Source organism: Arvicola amphibius, chromosome 2 (genome assembly GCF_903992535.2).
Source record: "Arvicola amphibius chromosome 2, mArvAmp1.2, whole genome shotgun sequence".
In the NCBI taxonomy this organism is placed as follows: Eukaryota; Metazoa; Chordata; class Mammalia; order Rodentia; family Cricetidae; genus Arvicola; species Arvicola amphibius.
In genome coordinates, this window is record NC_052048.2 from 34,392,162 (window position 1) to 34,416,702 (window position 24,541).

General features: G+C 46.1%; 2 protein-coding genes across 2 annotated transcripts in view; both read right to left on the reverse strand.

The window, feature by feature from the left end:
* Positions 1 to 6,942: 6,942 nt before the first annotated feature.
* On the reverse strand, positions 6,943 to 16,141 carry Tatdn2 (TatD DNase domain containing 2). Its single transcript, XM_038318847.1, has 4 exons — positions 15,746 to 16,141; positions 15,245 to 15,655; positions 9,044 to 9,748; positions 6,943 to 7,863 (listed from the first exon to the last, which is right to left on the reverse strand). The coding sequence occupies exons 2-4, from the start codon at positions 15,647 to 15,649 to the stop codon at positions 6,958 to 6,960; spliced, it is 2,016 nt and encodes a 671-aa protein (XP_038174775.1). The 5' UTR covers positions 15,650 to 15,655; positions 15,746 to 16,141; the 3' UTR covers positions 6,943 to 6,957.
* Positions 16,142 to 18,262: 2,121 nt separating this feature from the next.
* Irak2 (interleukin 1 receptor associated kinase 2) overlaps positions 18,263 to 24,541 on the reverse strand; it is a 53,438-nt gene continuing 47,159 nt past the window's right edge. The window contains exons 11-13 of the mRNA XM_038319073.2: positions 23,580 to 23,780; positions 21,492 to 21,780; positions 18,263 to 19,409 (exon numbers count right to left, since the gene is read on the reverse strand). Of these exons, the coding sequence (XP_038175001.1) occupies positions 19,297 to 19,409; positions 21,492 to 21,780; positions 23,580 to 23,780 (603 nt within the window). The 3' untranslated portion in view covers positions 18,263 to 19,296. The remainder of the gene's footprint in view (positions 19,410 to 21,491; positions 21,781 to 23,579; positions 23,781 to 24,541) is intronic.

Genomic DNA, 24,541 nt, shown 5'->3' on the forward strand with positions numbered 1-24,541 from the left:
AGGACAGGCTCCAAAGCCACAGAGAAACTCTGTCTCGAAAAACCAAACCAAAACAAAACAAAACAAAAAACAAAAAACAAAAAATCATGGGGAATGAATCACAGGTGAAAAAAAGTTGGTTTTGTGTTCTGTTTGTTTTTTCCAATTTCTTGAGACAGGGGTTTCTCTACATAGCCCTGGCTGTCCTGGAACTCACTTTGTAGACCAGGTTGGCCTCAAACTCACAGAGATTCATCTGTCTCTGCTTTTCTAGAGCTAAAATTAAGAATTTTCTTCCTAAGTGTAAGATCAGTTCATTTTCTTGGACAACAAATACCTGTCAACTCATCTGGAACTCTGAGCTTCCTGCCACAACTCCCCATCCAAGTGTCTTAGGTTTGGTCCAGCTGTCTCTTTAAACACAGCCATTTTCAAAGTCCTGAAAATCCAACCATTTCTCACTGCACCTCAGCCACTGCTTTAGCACCTAGGGAGTAGCAGCACAGTGGATGAAAGCCTACTCCCTCCTACCATCTGACAAAACTTGATTCGCTTCCAGCCACCCTGAATTCTATTCATCCCTTCAGCCCAGCAAAGCAGCTCATGCAGGTGTCAACTCCTGACCATCTTTAGTCGGACTAAAGGCCCCTATCTGAGTTCCCCTATATCCATGTCCACCTCTGTCCTGCACTTTGCATATTCGTGCCACGGTGGCCTTTGTTGAGCTTCAACAGCTCCTCCATGGCATACCCCAGAGGGGAGCCATGCCTGTTATAAGCAATGTTAGGAATGCACGGGAGTTTCCTAGACTAAGACTGTGGTTGCCACTGAGGTAAAACACAACCTGAACCTTTAATGCTAACTTGGATAAATGGAGTTTTCAGTCAGGTATAGTGGTGGATACCTATAATCAGTCCCAGCAGAGAAGGGACAGAGGCAGGAGGATTAGGAATTCAAGGTAATCCTCCATTATATATCTAAAGTGAGACCCAATCACAAAACAAACAAAAAAAGAGTTTTAAGTTCAAGTAAGAAAAAGAAATATATGAAGTATCTTTTTAGAAACCTTGAAAGGGTCTTTGTATGCTGAGCTACTGTACCCTAAAGCAGCTTCTCCTATATCTAAGACCAAGAAGCCCCTTCTAACCCATTTGTGATTAAAGGGTACTAATTTAAATTGTTAAAAGGTCATGGCTGTATGAGCACAAACTGGTCAAGTACCAGAAGTTTCATGTGATTCTACTTAATGTTTAAGTCATTTAAAAAGAACTTAAAAACACACAGGAAGTCAGGTGTGGTGGCACACCTTGTAATTCCAGAACTCTAGACGCTGAAGCAAGGGATATCCATGAGTTCCAGCCTAACCCTAGGCTTTCAAGACTCTGTTCTCAAAACTCCCAATTTTTTCTTAAATGTAATATGGGAGATGAGGTAGAAGTGATATAAAGTATTCACGTATAAAAATCTGAAAAACAAAATTTAAACTACTTTTAAAGTGCAACAAGGGTCCAGATCACAAAAGGCCTCAAAAACCACCCAAATAGCAAGATTGCTTTCCTTGAGTTTCATCTTGGTTAGTGCAGGTGTGCCCATGTGCCCACTGAAGCTACAGCTCCTAACCTATGGATCTTGTAGTCAGAGGGCACAAATTTCTTCATGATGTCCAAAGATCCTCATCAGGCTTCCACGGCAGTGGATGACCAAGGGCTTCTTCAGAGACACAGCCAGCTGCAATGCCTCTCAAAACACCTGAGAGAAAGCAAAGTGATAGCAGCTGATTAGTGGCCTTTCTGCTGTCTCTAGTTCTTTGTTTCTAAACTTACAATAGAATTGTAAACAAAGTTCTATCACCCTACTGGTAATAGCAATCACCTCCTGGTTACTGGGTCCTATGAAGGGTACTATGACCAGCCCAGAAAGCAGTAACCCAGAACAAAAGAAACCCCCACAGTTCACTTTCCTGAGAGCTGGCAATGAACATCCAACAGGCCAGCAGAGGCCAAGATTTAGAATGTATAATTCCAATTTGCTGTTCTTCAGCTCAATACCGCACCTCTACTTTCAAGAGGTAACCAACTTCTAGACCTTTTCCCTATGTAAGAGTTGTACACACACACCTCCACCTCTTAGGGTTCACAATTCCTGAATGACCTTCTAAGTGAGTACCTGTGGATACACTTCATTCTGTAGAACTAGTAAAATCCACAGTTAACAATATAAGCAAACAAGCAGAGTTAAATCTCTCCTCTACCATGGCTAGGTTTAGAATAGCACCAGAATTAGAAGTTACCTCACCTGACACATGACACTTCCATAAGCAGTTTTTTAGCTGTGCAACACAGTTCATGTTTGCATCTTCAGCATCAGTAACAATATTCTTTTGGTAATATATACTTAGAAATAACATTTTTTCCTCAGTAAAAAAGTTAACTACTTAACTTCCAAGGATTAGGCCCAAGATAGTTCCTGAATACATTGCACAGATCAATCATTAAGAGGATATTTTGAATGACTGGCACATGCTAATATCAAATCTGATGTAGCTTTTAACTTCTTAAAAATTATTGCACCTTTATTGTTTATTTGGGGTGAAGGGAGGTCAGAAGACAACTCTCAGGAGTTGATTCTCTCCTTCCACCAAGTGGGATCAGAAGATAAAACTCAGGTCATCAGGCTTTATTTAAAGACATGTACCTCTACCCACTGAGCCATCTCACTGGCTCAGGATAATGACCAGACACAAATAAATGATTTTAATATAGGTGCTGGAATCTGAACTCAGGCCCTCATGCTTGCACGGCAAATCTATTTTTTTTTTTTTTTTCACTCAGCTATCTCCTGACCCTTCTATTTTCTTTCCTTAAAATTGTTGTGGGGGCTGGAGAGATGGCTCAGAGGTTAAGAACACTGACTGTTCTTTCAGAGGTCCTGAGTTCAATTCCCAGCAACCATACTGTGGCTCACAACCATCTATAATGAGATCTGGTGCCTTCTTCTGGCCTGTAAACATACATGCAGACAGATACTGTATACATAATAAATCTTCAAAAAAAAATTTTTTTTTTAAAATTGTTACAAAGCACAATTTTAAAATTGGTGCAGCATTATCTGCCCCAGGCCCTGAATGCTATCTCATGCACGAGGAGGATGGGACCACCTACCTACACGCAACACGTATTTTCTTCTTGAATCTTTGACAGGTAATTTTAAGACAAGCCACCAGCTGTCCCTTGCAACTTATCAAGAGGCCTAACATTAAATATACAATAGCTTGACACACACACATCCAAATTATAAAAACAAAAAACAGTTAAGAGAAAAAAAATTCTTAGCATGCAGGGCTGAACAGAACAACAAAAGATGTACACCTGTGTTATTTACCCAAGCATTCTCCCCGACTACCTACGCTCTGGTCCTCGGTTGACTCGTCATTCCAGGAACTGCGAACCTAACATGGCTCTCCTGGGGAGAGCCAAGGCTTTCTTACATCATCATGAACTCAATAATTAATTCCAGGCAAACACAAATAGAAGCACAGATACCCAGGATTCAACGAGGTCAGTGGGGAGAGACTCCATTCTTCTTGTCTTTTCATTCAAAAGATTACAATCCTCTTTTTGATGTTGTTGTTTTTTTTGTTTTGTTTTGCTTTTGTTTTTTGTTTGTTTTTGTTTTTTGAGACAGGGTTTCTCTATGTAACAGTCCTAGCTGTCCTGGAACTAGCTCTTGTAGACCAGGCTGGCCTCGAACTCAGAGGTTCGCCTGCCTCTGCCTCCAGAATGCTGGGATTAAAGGAGCGCACCACCACTGCCCAGCCGATTACGGTCCTCTTAATGATTGATCTGTGTGCAATGTGCTCAGGAAATATCTAGGGCCTAATCTTGGAAGTAGTTAAATCTGTGACCACACAGACAAAAATAAGGCAAGATTTAATGAGAACTACTCAACTCATTTCCCCCCTCTACTTTCTCAATCCTTCAGAAGCATAAAAGTAACAAGTAACAAAACCTAGTTTCACTCCCCCTCCCTACGTCTCGCCTCCTCTTGTGTGTACTGTGAATCAAACCCAGAACCCAAGCATGGCCTGTGCTAAATGCTCAAGTACTTGAACTCTGTCAGGTATGAGCCTCCCCATACTGCCAGACACAATCCTTCTTCCTCAAAGTAAGACTTTCAGCCAGCGCAAACAGGTTGCTTGCTGGTCACTATTCACTTTATCAGGTGTCTAATTTAAGATTTATGTAAAAAAACAAATAAACACACACCAAAAAAACACAGCAGCCACTTCCCCTCTCCAGCTTTGCGCCCTCCGTCTTGACAGAAACCCCTAAGGTGGAAAGTGCTTCACATGCAGGTTCATGTGTGTGCTCTGTCCTTCCCCAGTCAGCAATCTACGTCCTGACTCAATTCTTCTCATCTGCGTCTCGTCTCAAAGCAAGTGACAGCTAGAAGAACATTAGCCAAGTTTAGCTTGAGCAGAGTGGCTCTCGGTCTGTAGCTGTGATAGGAGCCCCTCATAATCGACAAAGTCCTTTTAGCACGTAAACAGCAGCTGTACAACTGTGTGACACTGCAAGGAGGAACTCCCTTCACTGCTCCCCTTCCCGGCACACCTAACGTGTGCCACAGGGACTGTCTTGCTTTAGTTTTGTCAATTTGACACAAGTTAGAGTCACTTAGAAGGAGTAAACCTAGAGAAAATGCCACCGTCACACTGGCCTGTGGGTTACTTCCTTGACTGATGGCTGATTTGAGGAGGCCCAGATCACTGTGGGTAACACTACCCCTAGGCTGGAAGTCCTAGGGAGTGTAAGAAAGGCGGATGAGCAGCCAGTCTGCAGCATTCTTCCATGGCCTCTATTCTTGGCTTCTTTTTGGCTACTGTGTTAATCACATCATAGAAACCCTCAGTAAGACAGGGACCAAGTGGAAAGCATTATTTCTCTATTTTCCTCCATGTGTTCAGATGTAGTCACTTTATATATGTGTCACATGGCTAACACATTACTACCTCAAGCCAGAGGAAATCCAACAAGCCAAATTCTGCAGTCAGGACCCCAACACATTAGCCCCAAGGCCTGTAGCCTGTAGGTCACACAGCCTATGACCTCACAGGCTTCCTAGCTGCTTTAGGAGCTCAGCACACATGCTCCACCACAAATACCACCTGGGAACCAGGAAAAGATGGGTGGGAGGGCCACTGACTCCTTCCTATTCTCCATCAGAGATGTTCACTGAACAGCTACAAAGGCTCTTGCCCTGCCTAAACACCAAGTTCAAATATACTGAAGAAAAAAATTGATAATTAACAGTCATTATTTCAGAATGAATGAGAAATACCTTCTTTGTATATTTTCGTACCTTTAAAACTATTCTGTAACAGACATATTTCATCTTATAAAACCAAAACAAGCCAATATGGCTTATATAATCTCAATACTGGAGAGGTAAACACAAAATCAAGAGCAAAAGGTCATTCTCAGCTAGCAAACTAGTTCAAGGCCAGCCTGGGCTATATTAGACCTCATCTCAAACAAAAACAAATAAAAAGTGGGCTGCTTTCAAATAGAAAGCAAATGTCTTACCACTGACATTAGCCATAAGAAGTTTCTAAAGTGCTGCAAGGTGATGGCACACAACTTATTCCCAGCACTCAGGAAGCAGAGGCAAGTGGGTTTCTTAGTCCAAGGCCAGCCTGTTCTATAGAGCGAGTTCCAAGACAGCCAGGGCTACACAGAGAAACCCTGATTGGAAAAACCAAATGGAAGTAGTAATAGTATTCGTAGGAGCTTCAAAAATAGGCAGCTGGATAGATGACTCAGCAGTTAGGTGTGTGTCCTGTTCTTCCTGAACACCTGAGCTCATTTCCCAGAAACTATGTCAAGCAGCTCACAAAGAAAGACCTGGAACTCCACTTTCACATGCACTGCACTCATGTACATAGACCCACATATGGATATGTACATATCACTAAAATTTAAATGGATTTTTAAAAACAGCTGTTTCAATAAAGGCCAGAAAGACAGACCTGTGGATAAAGGTACTTGCCACCAAACCTGACAGCTGAGTTCAATCCCCAGGACCCTCCCAGGGAAGGAGAAAACCAACTCCTCTGACCTCCGCTAACGAAGACAATGTACATGCACAAGAACACACACATATGAAGATAAATGTAATTTTAAAAAGTCTCAAAATGCCTCACCTCCATCTGTTATAAAAGTGCTAAAGTCAGATGTAGCCATATGTGGTGGCACATGCTTTTCTTCATCCTAGCACTCCAAAAGCAGAGGCAGGTCGATCTCTGTTGAGTTCAAGGCCAGCCTGGTCTATAAAAATGAGTTACAAACCGGGCAGTGGTAGCACATGCCTTGGGAATCAGAAGCAGGCGGATCTCTGTGAGTTTGAGGTCAGCCTGGTCTACAAGACCTAGTTCCAGGACAAGCACCAAAGCCACACAGAGAAACCCTGTCTCAAAAATCCAAAAAAAAAAAAAAAAGAGTTACAGGACAGCCATGGCTACATAGAGAAACCCTGTCTCCAAAAAAAACAACAAAAAAGTCAGATATGGTAGCACATGCCTTTAATCACTATCACTCGGCAAGTGGAGGCAAGAGATGAAGAGTTCCAGTAGTGGCTGGTAAACTGGGCCTGGTGGCAAGGTTTATAATCCCAGCACTGGAGAGGCTGGAGCATTTGACATAGTGGCAAAATCTCACCTTTAAAAAGAAAAGCCAGGCCAGGCAGTGGTGACACACACCTTTAATCCTAGCACTTGGGAACAGGCAAGCAGATCTCTGAGTTCCAGGTCAGCCTGATCTACAGAGCAAAGACAGCCAGAGCTATACAAAGAAATTTTGTCGGGGGAGGGGGAGTTTTGAAAAACAGTTGAAGAATGGCATTCAAGAAGTTCTAAATGCAGAACAGCCCTTACTGGGAGGTTCAACCACTCACTAAAGGAAATGTCCGAGAGAAAGCAAACTAGAGAGGCAGTACCTGGTGCTGCTCAGGAACTGGTGTGGTGCACTTGTGAGAGTAGTCTAGGCCCATCTCTCCAAATGCTACAGCCTTGGGGTGCCGTAAAGCATGCAAAAGCTTTCTTTCTTGATTCTCATTATAGTAGCGTGCAAAATGAGGGTGACAGCCAAAGGCCCCCCAAACCAGATCTTCTTTCAGGAGTTCCTCCCACAGGCCATCAGTCAGTGTCCTTGGATCACAGAAGTCAGAGATGCAGCCTTGAAACTCCTTAGGGAAGGAGCTGCTATAAATCTTTCTGAACTTCGTAAAGGTCCCCTTGAAAGACAGCTTGGAGTAAAGCATGTCCAGGTGACAGTGGGTATCGATGAAGCCCTCTTCCAGGCTCATCTCCCGGTGGCTCCTTGGCAAGGAGCTGGATGTATGTTCTCTGGTGTGGCGAGGTGGTGTCTCCTCTCGGAATGTCCTTTTCCCCTTCACCTCCTCCTTCTCCCGCTCTGTGCTTCTGGAGAATTGAAGTGAATGGGAATTCTGGGACCTGCCTTCCTGGGCAAGGTCCAGGTCTTTGGAGATGCTCTGGGTGCTCACTGTGGACTTGGAGGAATGAACACTCAGGTGGTCCTGGCTGCTCTTCCCAGCCTGTGCTGAGTCATGGCTGCTGGATCCCACCAATGGATAACCAGGAATTTTATGGCTGCTAGTCCAGTAGCTGGCATAGTCACACCACGGGCTACTATACAGATGAGGAGGATACATAACATAGTCAGTGGGGAAGGAAGAAGATTCTGGAACTGCTGAGTATTTCAGCAAGACAGGTTCCTCTTGGGAGAACCTCACAGTGGCCAGCTCATCCACATCTGACCAGTCACTCCCTGAAGAGGGATGCTCAATCACCACCTCTCTGTCTGTGTGCTGCAGAGAAGAAAAGCAACAAGTTAGACCATCTATGGGAGACCCCTCTCTCATCCAGTGCTGTGGTTCCAGAAAGGTCTCTCCCTTCCAGAATTCACACTGACCTTAATCCCACTCTGAGGTTATACCAGATGTAAACTTAACTATGTGGTTTAGAAAGAAGGCTTTTGCAATGCAATTACATTCAGATAAAAACATCTGTGGAACCTGATGTTTGAATACTGGGGGCTCAAGGCAGAATTTCTCAGACTCTTTTGAAGCTAAGATATTAACTGGGGAGCCTTGTCAGTTTGGTTGCTCACCTTCCTGGACTTAGGGGGAGCTGGGAGGACCTTGGACTCAACATAGTGAAGGGAACCCTAATGGCTCTTTGGCTTGGAGAGGGGCGGAGTGGGGGTATGGGTGGAAGGGAGGGGAGGGAAGAGGGAGGAGGAGGGGAGGAGATGGAAATTTTTAATAAAAAAAAATGAGAAAAAAAACAAAAACAAAAAAAGAATAAAAGTAGTATGAAATTGGGGGAAAAAGATATTAACTGGGTTCCCAGACGCTTCTAAATAGGCGTGAAATGATTCAACATGTACAATTTTTGAACCAAGTTCTCAAGAGAGAAAAGGAACATTCCCTTTTCTCTCATATGTTTACCACTGGCCAATGTCTATGTAACAAACTCAATTCTATCAGCATCCCCACTTCAGGCTATAAAATGGATACTATATTTAGCAGTCAGACCATCAAGAAAGAAGGCACCAAGATCCCATCCTCATTAAATCAAAATTCTGTTTTGTTTAAGCCACTATCATGCTGGTCTTTTTCAATGCAAACAAACCTACACCCTACCACATTTAATAGAATTTTTATGTATTTTTTAAAAGCCAATCAAAGTTTGATGAAAGGAGTGATGGAAGAGAAGCACTAGTTCCCTGGAGTCCATGTTAAATCAAGTACTGATTTTAACTACTGTCCTCTGTGAACTACGAGTTACGGTTAGAGGTAAAATTCTTGCCTAGTATGCCTCTAGGGTCCTGAGTTTGATTCTTAGCATGGTGGTGGACACAGGTCAGGAGGTGGATGACACCAAGATAGTATCTGTATCACTTAGGATCAAACTAGAAAGACTAAATGCCAGATATACACAATCAAGAGAATTCAAAACCCAGATGTCTGGTGTGTGCTCATTTACCTTTTGAGTATCTGCATGAGAATCAGAGTTATCAAAAAATTCTAGGGGTGGAGAGGGTTTGTCAATGACTGTCCTGCGGTCACCAAGCGGCTCCTCACTAATTTTCTTCACAGAGTCTATAATCACTCTTCTGTTAGAGAAGCTACTCCTGTCCTGCACAGGCTCTTCCTTCTCCACCGTGACCTTTGTAGGTGACTCTTCCTTCTGAGGTACTATGACTGTAACCTTTCCTCCTGGTCTTTCAACACTCTTAACCAGTTCTTTCCGGCTCTTGACTGGTCCTTCCACACTCCTGGCGGGTCCTTCATTGCTCCTGGCGGGTCCTTCATTGCTCCTGGCGGGTCCTTCATTGCTCCTGGCCAGTCCTTCCCCACTCCTGACCAAAGGTCCTTCCCTGCTCCTGGCTGGTCCTTCCACATTCCTGGCTGGTCCTTCCACATTCCTGATTGGTCCTTCCCGGCTTGGATATTCTCCCAAGCTTGCCTTCCCCCGAGCAGTGGCAGCCTCTCCCTTCCTCTTGGGCATTGACTTCCCCAGGATGCCCTGGATGGCCTTCAGATAGATCACTGTTGAGCCCTGGTCTCGAAGCCTGTCCTTCCTCCTTTTCTGGAACTTGTTAGGTTCCTCCACAGCATCACTCTGACCCTCAGCTTCGGTTGCAAATTCAGAGTTCACAGAGCGACAAGAACTGTCTTTAGAATCATCCTGGAATTTAAAAAGAAACTTTCAGAGGTTTATTCTAAGAAAAATTTCTTATCTATAGCATTTGCCAATGACAAGTTGCTAATGGCTTTATCAGCCCAAGGGAAAGAAGATTCGCCCAGACAGTAATTTCTCCCTATTCCACTGTGGAAAGTTAATATAGTAATGTTTTAGTCATTTATTTAAAATTCACTTCTAAAGTACATCATGGCATCTTCTTACTACAGTGGACAGGAAACAACACTAGAGTGGCACTACAATGAGAGATGGGAAGCAATGACACACTTCATGATAGATAACAGTTCAATGTTTTCCCACTGGAAGTAGCCAAGTCCACTACAAAAATCCAGGAAACCTAACACCCCAACAAGGGAGAGGGCTGGCCCAAGGTCCCCAAGTCCCCCAGTCCTAAGTAAATTCTGCCCCTATGGCCTAATCTTTCTTCAAACGTTACATGAACGCTTTTCCCAAACTGTAACCCGGCTGTTAGGAGGATACGTTCCCAAAGATGACATAAGGATGCACCAAGTCATTCCCAGCCTCCTGAAACATAGGTAATACCTCAGCCCCATTCTCTTCTTCTGTATCCACTCGCTGCAAGAGTCCACAGGGAGCAGGCGGTGGTGGTGCACAGCTTTAATCCCAGCACTCAGGAGGCAGAGGCAGGTGGATCTCTGAGTTCGAGGCCAGTCTGGTCTACAAGAGCTAGTTCCAAGACAGGCCTCAAAGTTACAGAGAAACCCTGTCTCGAAAAACCAAGAGTTCACGGGATAAGCTAGACTATTCCAATTCCTCTAAGTTGTCCTTTGACTTCCTCACGTGCCATACACACATATACACATAAAACAACTGCAATTTAAATAAGCTCAGAAAAATAAAGTCCGTGTTGTGTAATCATCACATGCTCTAAGGTTGCATGACACACAGAAATGAAGCTAGAGGTCTTCTCCCAGCTGGGTAGTTTTCATACCAGAAGAGGATACTCATACTGCGGAGAGAATAATCATCAGTGGTCTTAGTATGCTGTAGACCCTGAATGCTGCACACTCTTGATCTGTCAAACAAGGCATGCCTACTAGATTAACTGAGGTATTACTATAAAAGAATAGCTAACTGATCTCTGATTGGAGTTAAGACCAGACCAAATGAAGATAATTCACATCTAGTACTGTAAAACTGGTCAAAAGCCAGTGGCTATCAAAGTCATAGGCCCTAATGTGGAAGCCACTACTGCTATTTTGCTAAATGATTTTTTTTTTGGAGGGGGGAGAATAAGTTTACTGAGCCAGAAGAGAACTCAACATTCAGAAACACTTGCTGCCAAGTTGAATCCCCACAATCCACAGGGTAGGAGAACCACTACCAAAAGTTGTCTTCTGACCCCCCATTCAAATACTGTGGGATGGACAAACACACACAAATAAAACTAAAACTAAAACTAAAAACGGGTTCATTAAGCGCACTGCAAAGGGCAGCAAGCTGGGCAGTAATGAGTATTTTTCAGCTGGGTGGTGGTGGTAGTGGTGGTGCATGTGTTTAATCCAAGCAGAGGCAGAAGCAAGCAGTTCTCTGTGAGTTCAAGGCCAGCCTGGTCTACAGAGTGAGTTCCAGGACAGCAAGGCTATTACACAAGAAACCCTATCTTGAACCCCCTCCCCAAAGAGCATTTCTCTATAGTTCTGAGACTCTAAGGGGATTCAGGGGTTAGCTTAGTGGAAGAGCACTTGTATGAAGTCCCATGTTCCATCCCTGACAAAGTTAAAAAAAAAAAAAAAAAAAAACCAAAAAAAAAAGAACCCTCATAAATATTAAAATAATCTTCCTGAAGCAGGAGAGATGGTCTCATGTTAAAAGGAGGGTGGAGACAAGTGGATTCCTAGTTTGTTGGCTAGCTAGCCTAGCATGGAACCAGCAAGTTGGATTCTGAGCTGCCAAGCCTGACAACTTGAGTTCTATTGCAGAGGACTCACTTGGTAGAGAGAACCAACTTCTAAAAGTTATCCTTTGATCACCACATGAACACCCCCATACACACTAATTAACATTAACATTTTAATGGCTTTTTAAGATTTAATGTGCATGGTGTTTTGCCTGCATGTATGTCTGTACACCACTTTCATGGAGGACAGAAGAGGGAATTAGATCCCCTGAAACATGTTAGCTGCCATGTAGGTGGTGGGGATTCAACCTTTGTACTCTGGAAGAACCATCTTTTTTCCTTTTTTCAGAGTTGTTCCTTTTTAAAAATAACAACATAATGTTTATTGGGCTTTGAAGAGATGGCTGAGTGGTTAAGAGCTCTGGGGCCATCTCAGCCATTTCTTCAAAGCCCAATAAACATTATGTTGTTCTTTTAAAAAAACAACTGTGAAAAAAGGAAAAACAAAAGATGCCAGGCACACCCCTCTAATTCCAGTACTCAGGAAGTATAGATAGGAGGATCATGAGTTCAAAGCCAAACTCAGCTAAAAGACCCTCTCAAAAAAAAAAAAAAAAAAAAAAAAACAGGGTGGTAGTGGCACAAGCCTTTAATTCTAGTACTGTGAGTTCAAGGCCAAGGCCAGCCTGGTCTACAGAGAAAGTTCCAGGACAGGGAGAACTAAAGAGAAACTTTGTCTCAAAAAAAACAAAACAAAAAAGATGGAAACAAAACAAAACTAAGCCTCAACTTCAGACTTGAGAAACAACAAAAGAACAAAGTAAGGTGGACATCAGGACTGTCTACTACCACGAGCTGGGGATGTATCTCAGTGACAGAGGACATGCCTAGCATACTGAGGTCCTAAACCAATTCCAGCAGGGAATAAGTAAAATAAAATGTTCAAATATCTTCACTCTTGAACCTTTTGTGTACTGATGCTGAGAGCTCTGAGCTGAAAGTGTGGGGCACACAAAGCCAAGTGTGTACCTGTATCTCCAACACACAGAAGGGCACAAGAGGATTGGGAGTTCAAGGTCATCCTTGGCTATACACAGAGTTCAACCTAGACTAAATGAAAAAAAAAAAAAAAAAAAAAACCATCAGGAAAGGTTTTAAAACTCCTTTTTCTTTACAGACTGTCTTCACTGCTTTCTCTAGGGGGAGCCCATCTCCCCACAAACGAGACTTTCTCTACACACTCCTCTACAGACACAATGCCAGTCCACTTATTAAGACTACCAGAGCTCCAAAACCTACAATGTAATATCTGTAGAAGAGCAGAGATCTTTGTTTTACAGTTACATAAGAATCCCATAACCGGTAGTGATGGTACATGCCTTTAATTCCAACACTTGGAGGCAAAGGCAGAGGCAGGTGGATTTCTGTGAGTTCAAGGCCAGCCTGGTCTATGAGGTCCAGGACTCATAGACTGCTACACAGAGAAACCTGGTCTCAAAAAAAAAAAAAAAAAAATCACATGCTCCTAAATCACTAAATCACTGCCTGGCACAAAACAGGCCCCCCAGTAAATCTACTCAAAACCTGAAATGGATCTGTTCTTCGAAGCACTCCTCAGTCTGCTCCAAAAACTTACAAACCCCACTTGTATGCTTCCACTAAGAACTAGACTTGAGTTAATCTCCAAAGGTAACTACTAACAAACGAAAAAACCACCCAAGCCTGGCATAGTGGCATATTCCTTTAAACAGAGCAAGCCAGCTGATATCTATGGGTTCCAGGACAGCTTGGTCTACATAGGGGGACCCTGTCTCAAAAAATGAAACTTTGTAACAAAACCACCAGAGACTGTCAACATGCCCGAACCCACACCTTTGGTGAAAAGCCACACTAAGAGTACAGTTCCTTAGCTGAGATTCATAACTGTTCTAAGTATGAAGACATTTTTAAAATTTTACTTTTAATTGAGTTTATGTCAGTAGTATGTGCACAAGCAAATGCCCATGGAGGCCAGAGGAATGCAATTCCTGGGAACTGGAATTAGAGGCGTTTGTGAGTCACCTGAAAGGAAAAGGAACTAATTAATAATAGCAACAGCCCTGGAGGATGAGGGAGGCGTGCATCAGGTGGTGTGCGAATCAATAACTTGCACTTCGCTGACGATACAGCACCACTTGCTGAAAAGTCCAAATGAGCTGCAGGCCATGGTAAATAGAGTGGTGGAAGTCAGTGAAAACCTTGGTATAAAAGTAAACATCGAGAAGACTGAGATACAACACATGGGGCCCACAAGGACTTTAACATTTTAATAAAGAATCAGAACCTCAAACAAATAGTCAACTTTGTCTATCTGGGAGGAAACCTCAGTTCAAAGGCGGGAACTAGTTCAGGCGTCAAGAGGTGGATAGATCTGGATAGTGAGGGCTGCATTCAGGGCACTAGGAAAGGTTTGATCAGCAAGAGACATAACGACAACAAAAAAATTACAAGTATATATATAAGACACTTGTCTTGAGCTGCCTTTTTTTTTTTTTGGTTTTTCAAGACAAGGTTTCTCTGTAGCTTGGATCCTGTCCTGGAACTAGCTCTTGTAGACCAGGCTGGCCTCAAACTCACGGAGATCCGCCTGCCTCTGCCTCCCGAGTGCTGGGATTAAAGGCTTGCGCCACCACCACAGGGCTTGAGCTGCCTTCTTTACAACTCTGAAACCTGGACTATGAAACACTCCTCAGTACAGTGGCTGAATGTGCTCGAGATGCCATGTCTCAGGAGGATTCTTGGCGTCACATGAAGAAATAGGCTACACTACGATGACAGTAAGAAACATCTCCATCTACAGAAGGAAGTAAACTACAAGATACAGCAATGGCGCTTGAGATACTTAGGCCATGCTATGAGAATGAATGATGGCAGATACCCGAACATAGCACTGCTTGGAGGAGTGCATGGGATAAGGTGAAGAGGAAGGTCCAAAACCACTGGATAGAGAGCATAAAGGAAGACCATGGAGCCTTGGGTATGACAATAATACAAGCATCTAGGTCTGCCGAGGATAGAAACAACTGGAGAACCACCATAAACGGGCTGCCCATGCATACTTAAACATTGCAGGGGCATAGATGATGATGATGATGATGATGATGATGTGAGAGCCACCTGACCTGGGCTCAGAACCTGGGTCTTCTGCAAGACAGTATTTGCCATCTCTCCAGACCCAAGGGCAAATTCTTTATCCTGACCAAAGTCTACACCCTCTCTTCTGAGCAACATTTCACCTTCCACCGTGGTGATTCTCCAGTTCTGCTGTTCGTTTACAACCACCAGAAGCTGGCAGAGTCCCCAAGCCCTCTTTAATCGCTCTCTCTGGGATGGCAGGCCACAAACAAGCACTGTCAAGCTTCCCAGTAGTTCCAAATGCCACCAAATTTGAAAACTCCCTCTACACTGAGCTCCGCCCCCAATTCCCCCCAACCGGCGCTCCCTGACACACACACCCAAGCGCCCCCCACAAAGAAAGATCTAATTTTTAAGCTCCTCCCACCAAATCTGTCCCCTCCACCTTTCAAGCCACGTGAAAGAGACTTCATCGTCTGCGTCTGCGAGATGTCACCGCCACGTACCTTAACGTTACACGATTCCTTCCGGAGAGAAGCCATCTCGTCTAGGGAGGAGTGGGCGGGGTGCAGAGGGGACCTCCCGGACGTAAGGAACCTGCGAGTGGTCGCAATCAGGAAACCAGGGGAGGTGGCTCCGCCTGCACCTGAGCCCGAGGAGAGAGAGGACGACGAAGAGGAAGAGGAGGTGCGGCGGCGGCCTGAGCTCCGGGACGTGCGGGCCACATCGTTCCCCCGCCGGGCTTTCAGACGCTGGGGACTGCTGGCCCCTCGAGGACGCGACGCACAGCTACGAACGGACCGACTGGAGGGGGCCACATGGCCGGGCTCCCGGGGGCGGCTGCGCTTGCTGGGACACCCTTCCGACGTACTGCCCCAGTGGTACTTGACCTTGCGCCGCTCCGACGCCATGGGCACCTGCCAAAGACAGGGGTGAGGATGATGAGGCTGCTCACCTTCCACCAGCGGGAAGCCGCCGGGGCAGCGGCAGGGTCCGGCCCCACTGACCTTTCCCGTTCCTGTCGTCTGCCCATTCCAGTGCTGCGGGTTTCAGGGACGCCACAGCGCTCCGAGACGCGCCCACGGGCCGAGCGCCGAGCCCCACGACGCGCAGCGCTGCCGTGGTCTGTGCGCGCTCCTATCTCAACACCGCGCCACTCCCGAGACGCCGGGGAGCTTCCGGCGCGGCGCGGCGCGGCGCAGCGATCAACCTTCTGAAGCCCCTCGCGGGGAGCCGAGAGCGTGCGAAGCAGCCGCCCTTCGGGCTTCTGGCGCCCGCAGGCCCCGGACGCCAAGGGCGGGCCGCGGGCGGGGTGGCCGCTCGGCTCCCACCGCCCCGCCCCGCCCCGGGCCTGAGGAAGCCTCTGGCCTCCGGAGCCACGCGCCGGAAGTCACCTCTGCCCGCCCAGCAGACCCAGCCCAGCGCCGCTCCGCGCCCTCACCCAAGGCGTCCGCCCCGCCGCCTACTCCGCAGCCTTGGCGTCAGCCCCGCTGAACCTGCCCGACGGCCGGCGTGCAGCGTACGGCGTGCGGCAGGGGCGGGGCTTGCTGCAGGGACAGCGCCCATTGCTCCAACGGAGAGGGGCGTTACTCCGCTCAAGACGGAGCTCTCCCGTTGGGCAGGCGTCCTGGGGCGTGGCCCTACGTCTCACGAAGCTTCCTGGTTGGTTGGGAGCGACGTAGGGTGGAGCCTCTCACGTGGCCCCGTAGCAACGCCTACCTACAGCAGGGGAAGTGAGCAGGCGCCTTAGCACCGGATTTCTACGTACGAGGCTTGTCATCCTTTGCAAAGCAGGAAACTGTGGTTCGGTGAAACCAAGCGACACATCCAGAAAGTGACGGGGTTGGGGTTAGAAGGCACGAGACACACAGACACAAACAATTGAGAAGGGACAAGACACACACAAACACACACACGCCAGACCTGTTGGATAGACCTGTAAACCCAGCTGCTCAAGAAGAGGCAGGATTTCCAAATTTAAGGCCAACCTAGACAACCTGAACCCTGCCTACAAGTTAAAATTTTTAAAAATTAAGCAAGGGGTAGAGAAGAGCATGAAGCAGTCATGGTGACTCACATCTGTAATTCCATTTGCATTGCTGAGGCTGGGGAACTACTTTGGGTTGGAAGCCAGTTTGGGATATCTAATGAGTTCCGGATCAACCTAGGCTACAGAGTGAGGCCATCTCTAGAAATAAAAAGTAGTGCTGCCAGGCGGTGGTGGCATATAGCTTTAATCCCAGCATTTTGGAGGCAGAGACAGGCAGATCTCTCTGAGTTCAGGTCTACAGTGCGAGTTCCAGGACAGGCTCCAGAGCAACAGAGAAACTCTGTCTCGAAACTCTTCCCCCACCCCCCATAAGAAGAAAGAAAAGACAAGGGAGGAGGAGTTTGTCTTACTAGTTAAGGTACAGGCCAACATTCCAGGACAACTCGCAGCTTTGGTAGCAGGAACATGAGGCTCTAGGCACTCAACTGGCAGGACCCCAAGCCCGTGGAATCGTGCCTCCCATTCTCAGAATGAGTCTTCTGTTCTCAGTCAACTGTCTCTGTACACACCCTTATAGTCACAACCAGAAGCACATCTATCTCCTAAGTGATTGCAAACCACGTTGACAGTGAAGGTTAGCCATTCCAGAAGCCATCACTATTTGTAACAGTAAAAATGAAAGCAACTTTAATATCCACAGAAGATTATACAAACACCTCATCCCCACTATGATGGAGGCACTGATAATGGAACCCATCCTGAAGTGACAATATCCTAAGTCTACTATGTGGATAAGAGCACTTGTCACACACACCATAAGTGCTGTGGGACAATGGTTTGACATGTAAAGATTTGTTTCTTGTACTTGTTTAATAAACGCTGATTGGCCAGTAGCCAGGCAGGATGTATAGGTGGGTCAACCATGCAGGAAGTAGAGGCAGGGCAAAAAGAATTATGGGAAGAGGAAAGTTTCGGTCAGGAGTCATGACCCGGATGCAGAGAACACAAGATGTGACTGCCTTGCCAAAAAAGGTACCAAGCCACATGGCTAACACAGACAAGAATTAGGGGCTAATATAAATTATAAGAGTTAATAAGAAACCTGAGATACTAGGCCAATCAGTTTATAAATAATGGAGACCTCTATGTGATTCTTTGGGACTTAACGGCAGCAGGACCAGGCGGGACAGAAAACCTCAGTTAACACATGAGATCTGGAGTTCAGATACCAGGACCCACACAGAAGCTGGGTGTGTAGCAGGGGTGTATATAATCAAAGCACACCTACACGGAAATGGGCCAGCTAGCCTTGTGTAAGAAAGAGAAGAACAGCAAACCTTGAGGAAGAAGGATTGACAGCTGAAGTCATCCTCTTGAGTTCCACAAGCACATGGTGGTGTGCATGCCATATTCACACACATAAATGCACGCACACATTATACAGACAAAAAAGTACATAAAAGCAAGAGTCCTTGAGTCAAACACATTCTGTAAACAAATTACCCCAGACACAAAAATAATTATAAGATAGCTGTGAGATTGCAAACATTTTTATTTTACAAGAAGGTCACTATCGTGGAATTATCTTAAATAGTGAATCAGAAAGAGCTTTATTTCACAAAAGGGCCTGCAACGTGACTTTCTTCAAAAGTATATCCATTGCATCAACATTTCCTACGTGGCAAAAACATGAAGTTAACACCTTCTATTTATTTTATAAAACAGGACAGATGCACTTTCCAAAATATGTCCATAGCCTCTGCACTTTTCCTCCCAAGAGCTGAGGCAGGGAGAATAGCGCAGGGGTTACCTTACAAGGACTCTGACTTCCCACACACTGACTGACTTAGCTAGCAGCAGAATTAAATATGAGACTAGTTCTCATGAGTCTTCACCCATCTATAAATAACACACAATCCTGGAGCCTCCATTAAAAAACAAAACAAAACTGGGCATTGGCGTGATGGGAGGATGAAGGGGCACAGCAAGCGGTTCATAAATACCAGGCGATTACACAACAGAAGACGCAGAAAACCTGCTAAGTCCTTTGCCAAGTGCCTTGCTTTGGTAATCTTGAACTTGAGAGATGAGTCAAGAAATTCACTGAGACGCCAGCTGAAGGTCTTTTGGGAAATGGAGGTTTGCAGAAAGCTGTCGGCAGATACGATGGACAGATGTTAACTCTGGAAATCACCATGGGTGCTGCAGGATTGCTCTTGTCGGTTGTGGAGGAGTGAGAGGTGCTGGGACAACAGCTGCTACTGGGATGGACTTAACATGGACTTCCTGGAACTATAAAACCACCCAAATCCTTGGGTCACATACCAGGCGTTCATAGACCTCTCAGAAGTCTCAGAAAGGAAGAGCATTTCCTGGAGCTTGGTGTAAGCTGAGGTCCCTGCCCTCTCTCCCTACAACTCAACACTGATGAAAACAGGTTTCCCTCTGTCCAGGCTGGCATTTGGGTTGTATGGGTCTCGACAGACCTTAGGCTGCCAAAGACCTCTTCCTTGACTGGACAACTGTCTATCCAATTGAGGATAAGAGTCCTCAGCTCTGCTCTGATCATCAGGGTCCAAAAAGCTCCATGCTGTCCAGCTTCTCCTCTTTGTAGAGTAGGATGTTTTCCATCAGTTTCCTTTTGGCCTCATTGATCTCAATTTTCCATGAAGTTTCTGTAGCTGAAGTTCAACAGAAAGTAGAAAAAGTGCAGCTTCAACAAGTGTTGCTATTAAAATTTTTATCAAGTTTGTGATCAGGTCCCAAATGCAAGCAGCATATCATGGCATCTGCCTTTGCAGGAAGTCTGCACACACACCATAAGCCCCTAACCTCCCCATCCCCCACCACACACATACACCCTTGCCACAGAGAGGCTCCCGTGTCCCTCCACAGATAGGGGAGAGGCACAGAGTCAACAATACCACAGCTGTTTCTAAATCTCCTTCTTCCCCAAAGAAGTAGTGAAAATCCAGCTACCAGTGAGGCATGTGTATAAGGCATGGCGACTCTTCATCCAAAAGGCTGTTCAACTTTTATTTCACTAGGAAGCCTGGCATATTGGGACCAAAGTGCAGTGATAGAAGGAGTCTTCAGAAGTGATTGACAGGAAGAAGAGGCAGGCAAGAGGGACCACACAAGGCTCTGCTGGCCCCAAGGAAGTGTTTTTAAATACCATGGGTATGAGCTTTACAGTAAACCACTCTAGCAGGGCATGGTGGCACATACCTGCAATCCCAAGATAAATAAATTGAGACAGGGTTTCACCAGATAGTGCAGGAGAAACTCTGTCTTAACTTATTTAATATTTTTTATTTTGCTGAGTGTGTGTGTGTGTGTGTGTGTGTGTGTGTACCACTACTGAATACATGAAGAGGTCAGAGAACAGCTGTGTGTGTGTGTGTGTGTATCACTGAATACATGAAGGACAGAGAACAGCTGTGTGTGTGTGTGTATGTGTGTGTGTGTGTGTGTGTGTGTGTGACTGAATACATGAAGAGGTCAGAGAACAGCTGTGTGTGTGTGTGTGTGTGTATCACTGAATACATGAAGGTCAGAGAACAGCTGTGTGTGTGTGTGTGTGTGTGTGTGTGTGTGTGTATCACTGAATACATGAGGAGGTAAGAGAACAGCTTTCTGGAGAGAGTCTGTCCTCTCCTCCCATTATTGGTTCCAGAAACAGAACTCAAGCTGACAGACTTATGCAGCAAGTTCTTACCATGCTGAACACATGGGCAAGTGCATGTATAACAGGGTGTGTTTGTGGCGGTCAGAGGACAATTTTACCGGCATCAATTTTCTCCTTCTACCATGTGATGAACTGGAATCAAACTCAGGTTGTCAGGCTTTGAAGCAAGTGCTTTTACCTGCTGGCCATCTCACCAGCGCTGTGATTCCAGCATTTGGAATGTGAGGGCAGGAGGCTCAGGAGTTCAAGGTCATCCTCCGCTATATAGGAAAGTTCACATTATCCTGGCTACATGAAACATTGTCTCAAAATTTAAAAAACAAAAACTAAAAAAACCTCTAAAACTGGGGATATAGCTCAGTGGTAGGATACTCATTTGCCTTTACTCATGAGGCCTTATATCCAGTCTCCAGTACCAAAAACTGTATACATAAATACATTAAAATTAAAACCTGGGGAGATGGCTTAGCAGTTAAGAGCCCATGCTGCTTGCTCTTCCAAAGGACTCAGGTTGATTCCCAGCACTCCATTTCCAGGGTGTCTGACCTCCTCAGGCGATGTACATATGTACTGCACAGACACACAGAGAGACAGAATACCATACACATAATATTTTAAATTTTAAAAATCAATAAATATCATGCTCTCTGGATCCTGGAGGAAGAACTAGTGAGCCAGAGGCCAAAGTGGATCCAGAATGGAGGAGGCCACACAGTGGTCCCAGCGGATCAAGAATGAGGGAGGCCACACAGTGGTCCCAGCGGATCAAGAATGAGGGAGGCCACGCAGTGGTCCCAGCGGATCAAGAATGAGGGAGGCCACGCAGTGGTCCCAGCGGACGTGCAGGAGCTATGACCAGGGCGCAGTATAGAGATGAAGGTGTGAAAGAATTAAGAGGTCAGTGAGCAGACAGAAATAACTGGTCACTGGTGAACCGGGCTTCCTCTGTGTGTAACCGCTGAGCTGTGAATGCCTGAATAACTAAACAGAGCCATGAATGAGAAGAGGGGAGGGATGGCCCAAGGGAGGGTCACAGGGATGATCGTGCATGGCTACCTCATCCTTCTAAGCTTACCATCCTGAGGTGGCTGTGGGCCTGTGCAGACCTCTGAGGAGGAGTCAGCCTCTGGTCTCACACTGGTCGATGGCTGTGCTAATCCATCTTCCCTGGAGAGTGAAGAGGAGGCAACCCTTGCACACGACGTCCCCATCACAGAAGAGGAGACACTCAGGCTGGAATTGTCAACGTCATCTGTTTCCTCTGGTGTATTGGAAGACAGGCCTGTGGCCTCAGAAACCTGGCTCCAGGGGAGAGATGGCTGACCTCGGAGCTGCTCCTCCACCCCTGCCATGGAGACTCGTGCCTTGGGGGAGGAGACAGACAAGACAGGAACTCGAATTAAAACCAGAGCCAGCGCCTGGTCTCCTGGGCATTATAATCAAATGTCTGCTGTGGTGGGAAGAACCGCATCCTTCCTTAAAGAGATCTGAACTTGACCCCAGCACCCAGAGCCACAGGTGAGTGTGTGAACTCAGGTGGCCCAATCACCGCACCCCATTCTTCTGATCACGATGACTGGGTTAGGTGTGGGCAGGTTTCTGCGTGTATCTATAAGACCTTGAGTTGAATGCAGAGCCTTGGATGTGCGCACTAGGCAAACACACAACATGGAGCTCCATCCCAGGCCTTCTCGTTTATCTTCTTACAAACACAATCTAGTAGCTCATTAAACTGCCTCCACACCTTGAACTCACTCTGTAGCCCAAACCGGTTTTAAACTTGCGGTTCTTCTGCAATCCCAAGTAGTTGGGATTACTGACATGCACTACAGCTCACTATACACACCCTTAGGAAGAAAATGTCATTTCCTTGGTGACTTGAAAAGAATTCAGTGCGTTGCCAGGCGATGGTGGCGCATGTCTTTAATCCCAGCACTTGAGAGGCAGAGGCAAGCAGATCTCTGTGAGTTCGAGGCCAGCCTGGTCTACAGAGCTAGTTCCAGGGCAGCTAGGACCGTTACCCAGAGAAACCCTATCTCAAAACACAAAAATAAAAAAATAAAAAAGTCAGTGTGTAGGCTGGTGAGACAGCTCAATAGCGCTTGCTGCCAAGACTGACAATCTGAGTTTGAGCCCCAAGATCCATATGATAGAATGGATTGAGCAACAGGCTAGAGACAGTTACCATCTTGAACCCTGAAATGGAAGCTATGTAGCGAACACAACTCTAGTACTATGCTACTGCCACCGCAATGCTGGCTACCTGCATCCAAACCACTCACCTAAAGGCAGCAAATGTCTATCTCACTTAGACCAATGTATTTTACTACCTCGCTGTGGTCAACCCAAGCCTTAATTGACACACTGAACCACTGATGGAATGACTAACTAGCTGGAGGTTTGAAAGTGTGTGGTTGAAGGGGGGGCCTGATTAGAATGTCTGATTATATGCTGCTCCTGCTGAGTCCCAATGACCTAAAAAAAAATCCCCCTGTGCCTTCAGGGCCCTCTAACTCTGGCCTCTTTTCCTCACCAACCTCAGGACAAGCCACTCAGCCTGGAGAATTTATGCCTCGAGCACTTGTACTTCTCCCCAGACCTAAAGACGTGACAGCCTCTCCCTCAGCCCGGGACTTCCTCTTGGACTGTTCAGTAAGTGCTTAAGTGTCAGTTCCTGGTCAGGCTCAACAAAGTGAGTCCGGCTCTACACCATCCTGGTGCTCACCACACGGACCACTCCCGTCCAGAGAGCAGGAACCCAGGACAACAGGACAGCAATGCATTGCTCCGACAGATATGTCCTTTGTGGTTAGTGAGAGGCCTTTGGGCACTTATTACAGCCCAGCTTAGGAACCCCTGGGCCACTCCAAGTCATCCTCTCCAAGAGGATGGAGGAAAAGCCACAGGGCCAGTGACACACCAGGAGAGATAGCAGGCTGAGGGGAGACAGGAAGAGACTGACTCCCATGAGAGGCCCTGTCCTGCACCCCCTGCAGCCTAGTCAGACACCCACTCTTAGGGTCCTCCATGACCCACACAGCAATCCTGATTGCTGACCTGGCCCCAGCAGGTTCCGCTGAGAACAACCAAGTCTAAACGTGACTTATTACATCACCAGTGTGTGAGTCTCCCTCGGTAAGGCAGTAGGCAGAAGAGAGCTCACCTCCTCCAAGCTGGCGTTGCGCCTTCGCAAGCAGAGACACACAGCAGTGGCCCAGGCTTCGGCACAGGTCTCGGGCAGCAGCCCTGCCCTCTTCTCCACGTGCTTCCGGCAGATCTCTTTTGCCACCTCCTTCCCCAGGCCCGTCTTCCTGGAGCAGAGCGAGGCAGTGCTGTTGGGAATCTCACTAAGAAGCAAATCCTTCTGTTGGAAGGAAAATGAGGAAACCCAGGTGAGATGCCAGGTGTGGCAAGATGTCTTAAAAAGAAATGTGATGTCCCCGAACAAGTTCAGCACCCAAGGACTTGCTCTGTGCACAGGGCATTCATTCCCTGTGACATTTACAGCTCGTCTGAAATGGCTTTGCCTGCCCAGATGACTCCATAGAAAATGAGACCACGAAACGCCTACTCCTGGGTGTAACACAATACAAATCCAATAATGGGCCTAAAGTACAAAGTGTGACGGATGGAAAAAAATATTCAATAGCCCATTTCCAATAAATGTCTTCCATTTGATTGATATATGCACAGTGAATACTAACAGCCAACATTTGCATAGCGCTTACCACATGCCCAGCACTTATAATTTAATATTTTTTGAAAGATTTAATATTTTGCTGGGCAGTGGTAGAACCTTCCTTTGATCCCAGGACTCAAGAGACAGAGGTAGCAGGATCTCTGACTTCAAGGTCAGCCTGGTCTACAAAGTGAGTTCCGCGACAGCCAGCGCTACACAGAAAAATCCTGTCTCAAAAGCACAAAACAACAACAACAACAAAAAGATTTTATTTTTATTTATTTGTAGGTATATGTGTCTGTGTCTGTATGTGGGTGTGTACGTGTGAGTACATATGCCCTCAGAGGCCAGAAGAGGGTGTCAGATCCTCTGGAGCTGGAGTTACAGGGTAAAGGCTGAAAGCCCCTGGCTGAGGGTTCTAGGCACCAAACTCAGGTTTTATGAAA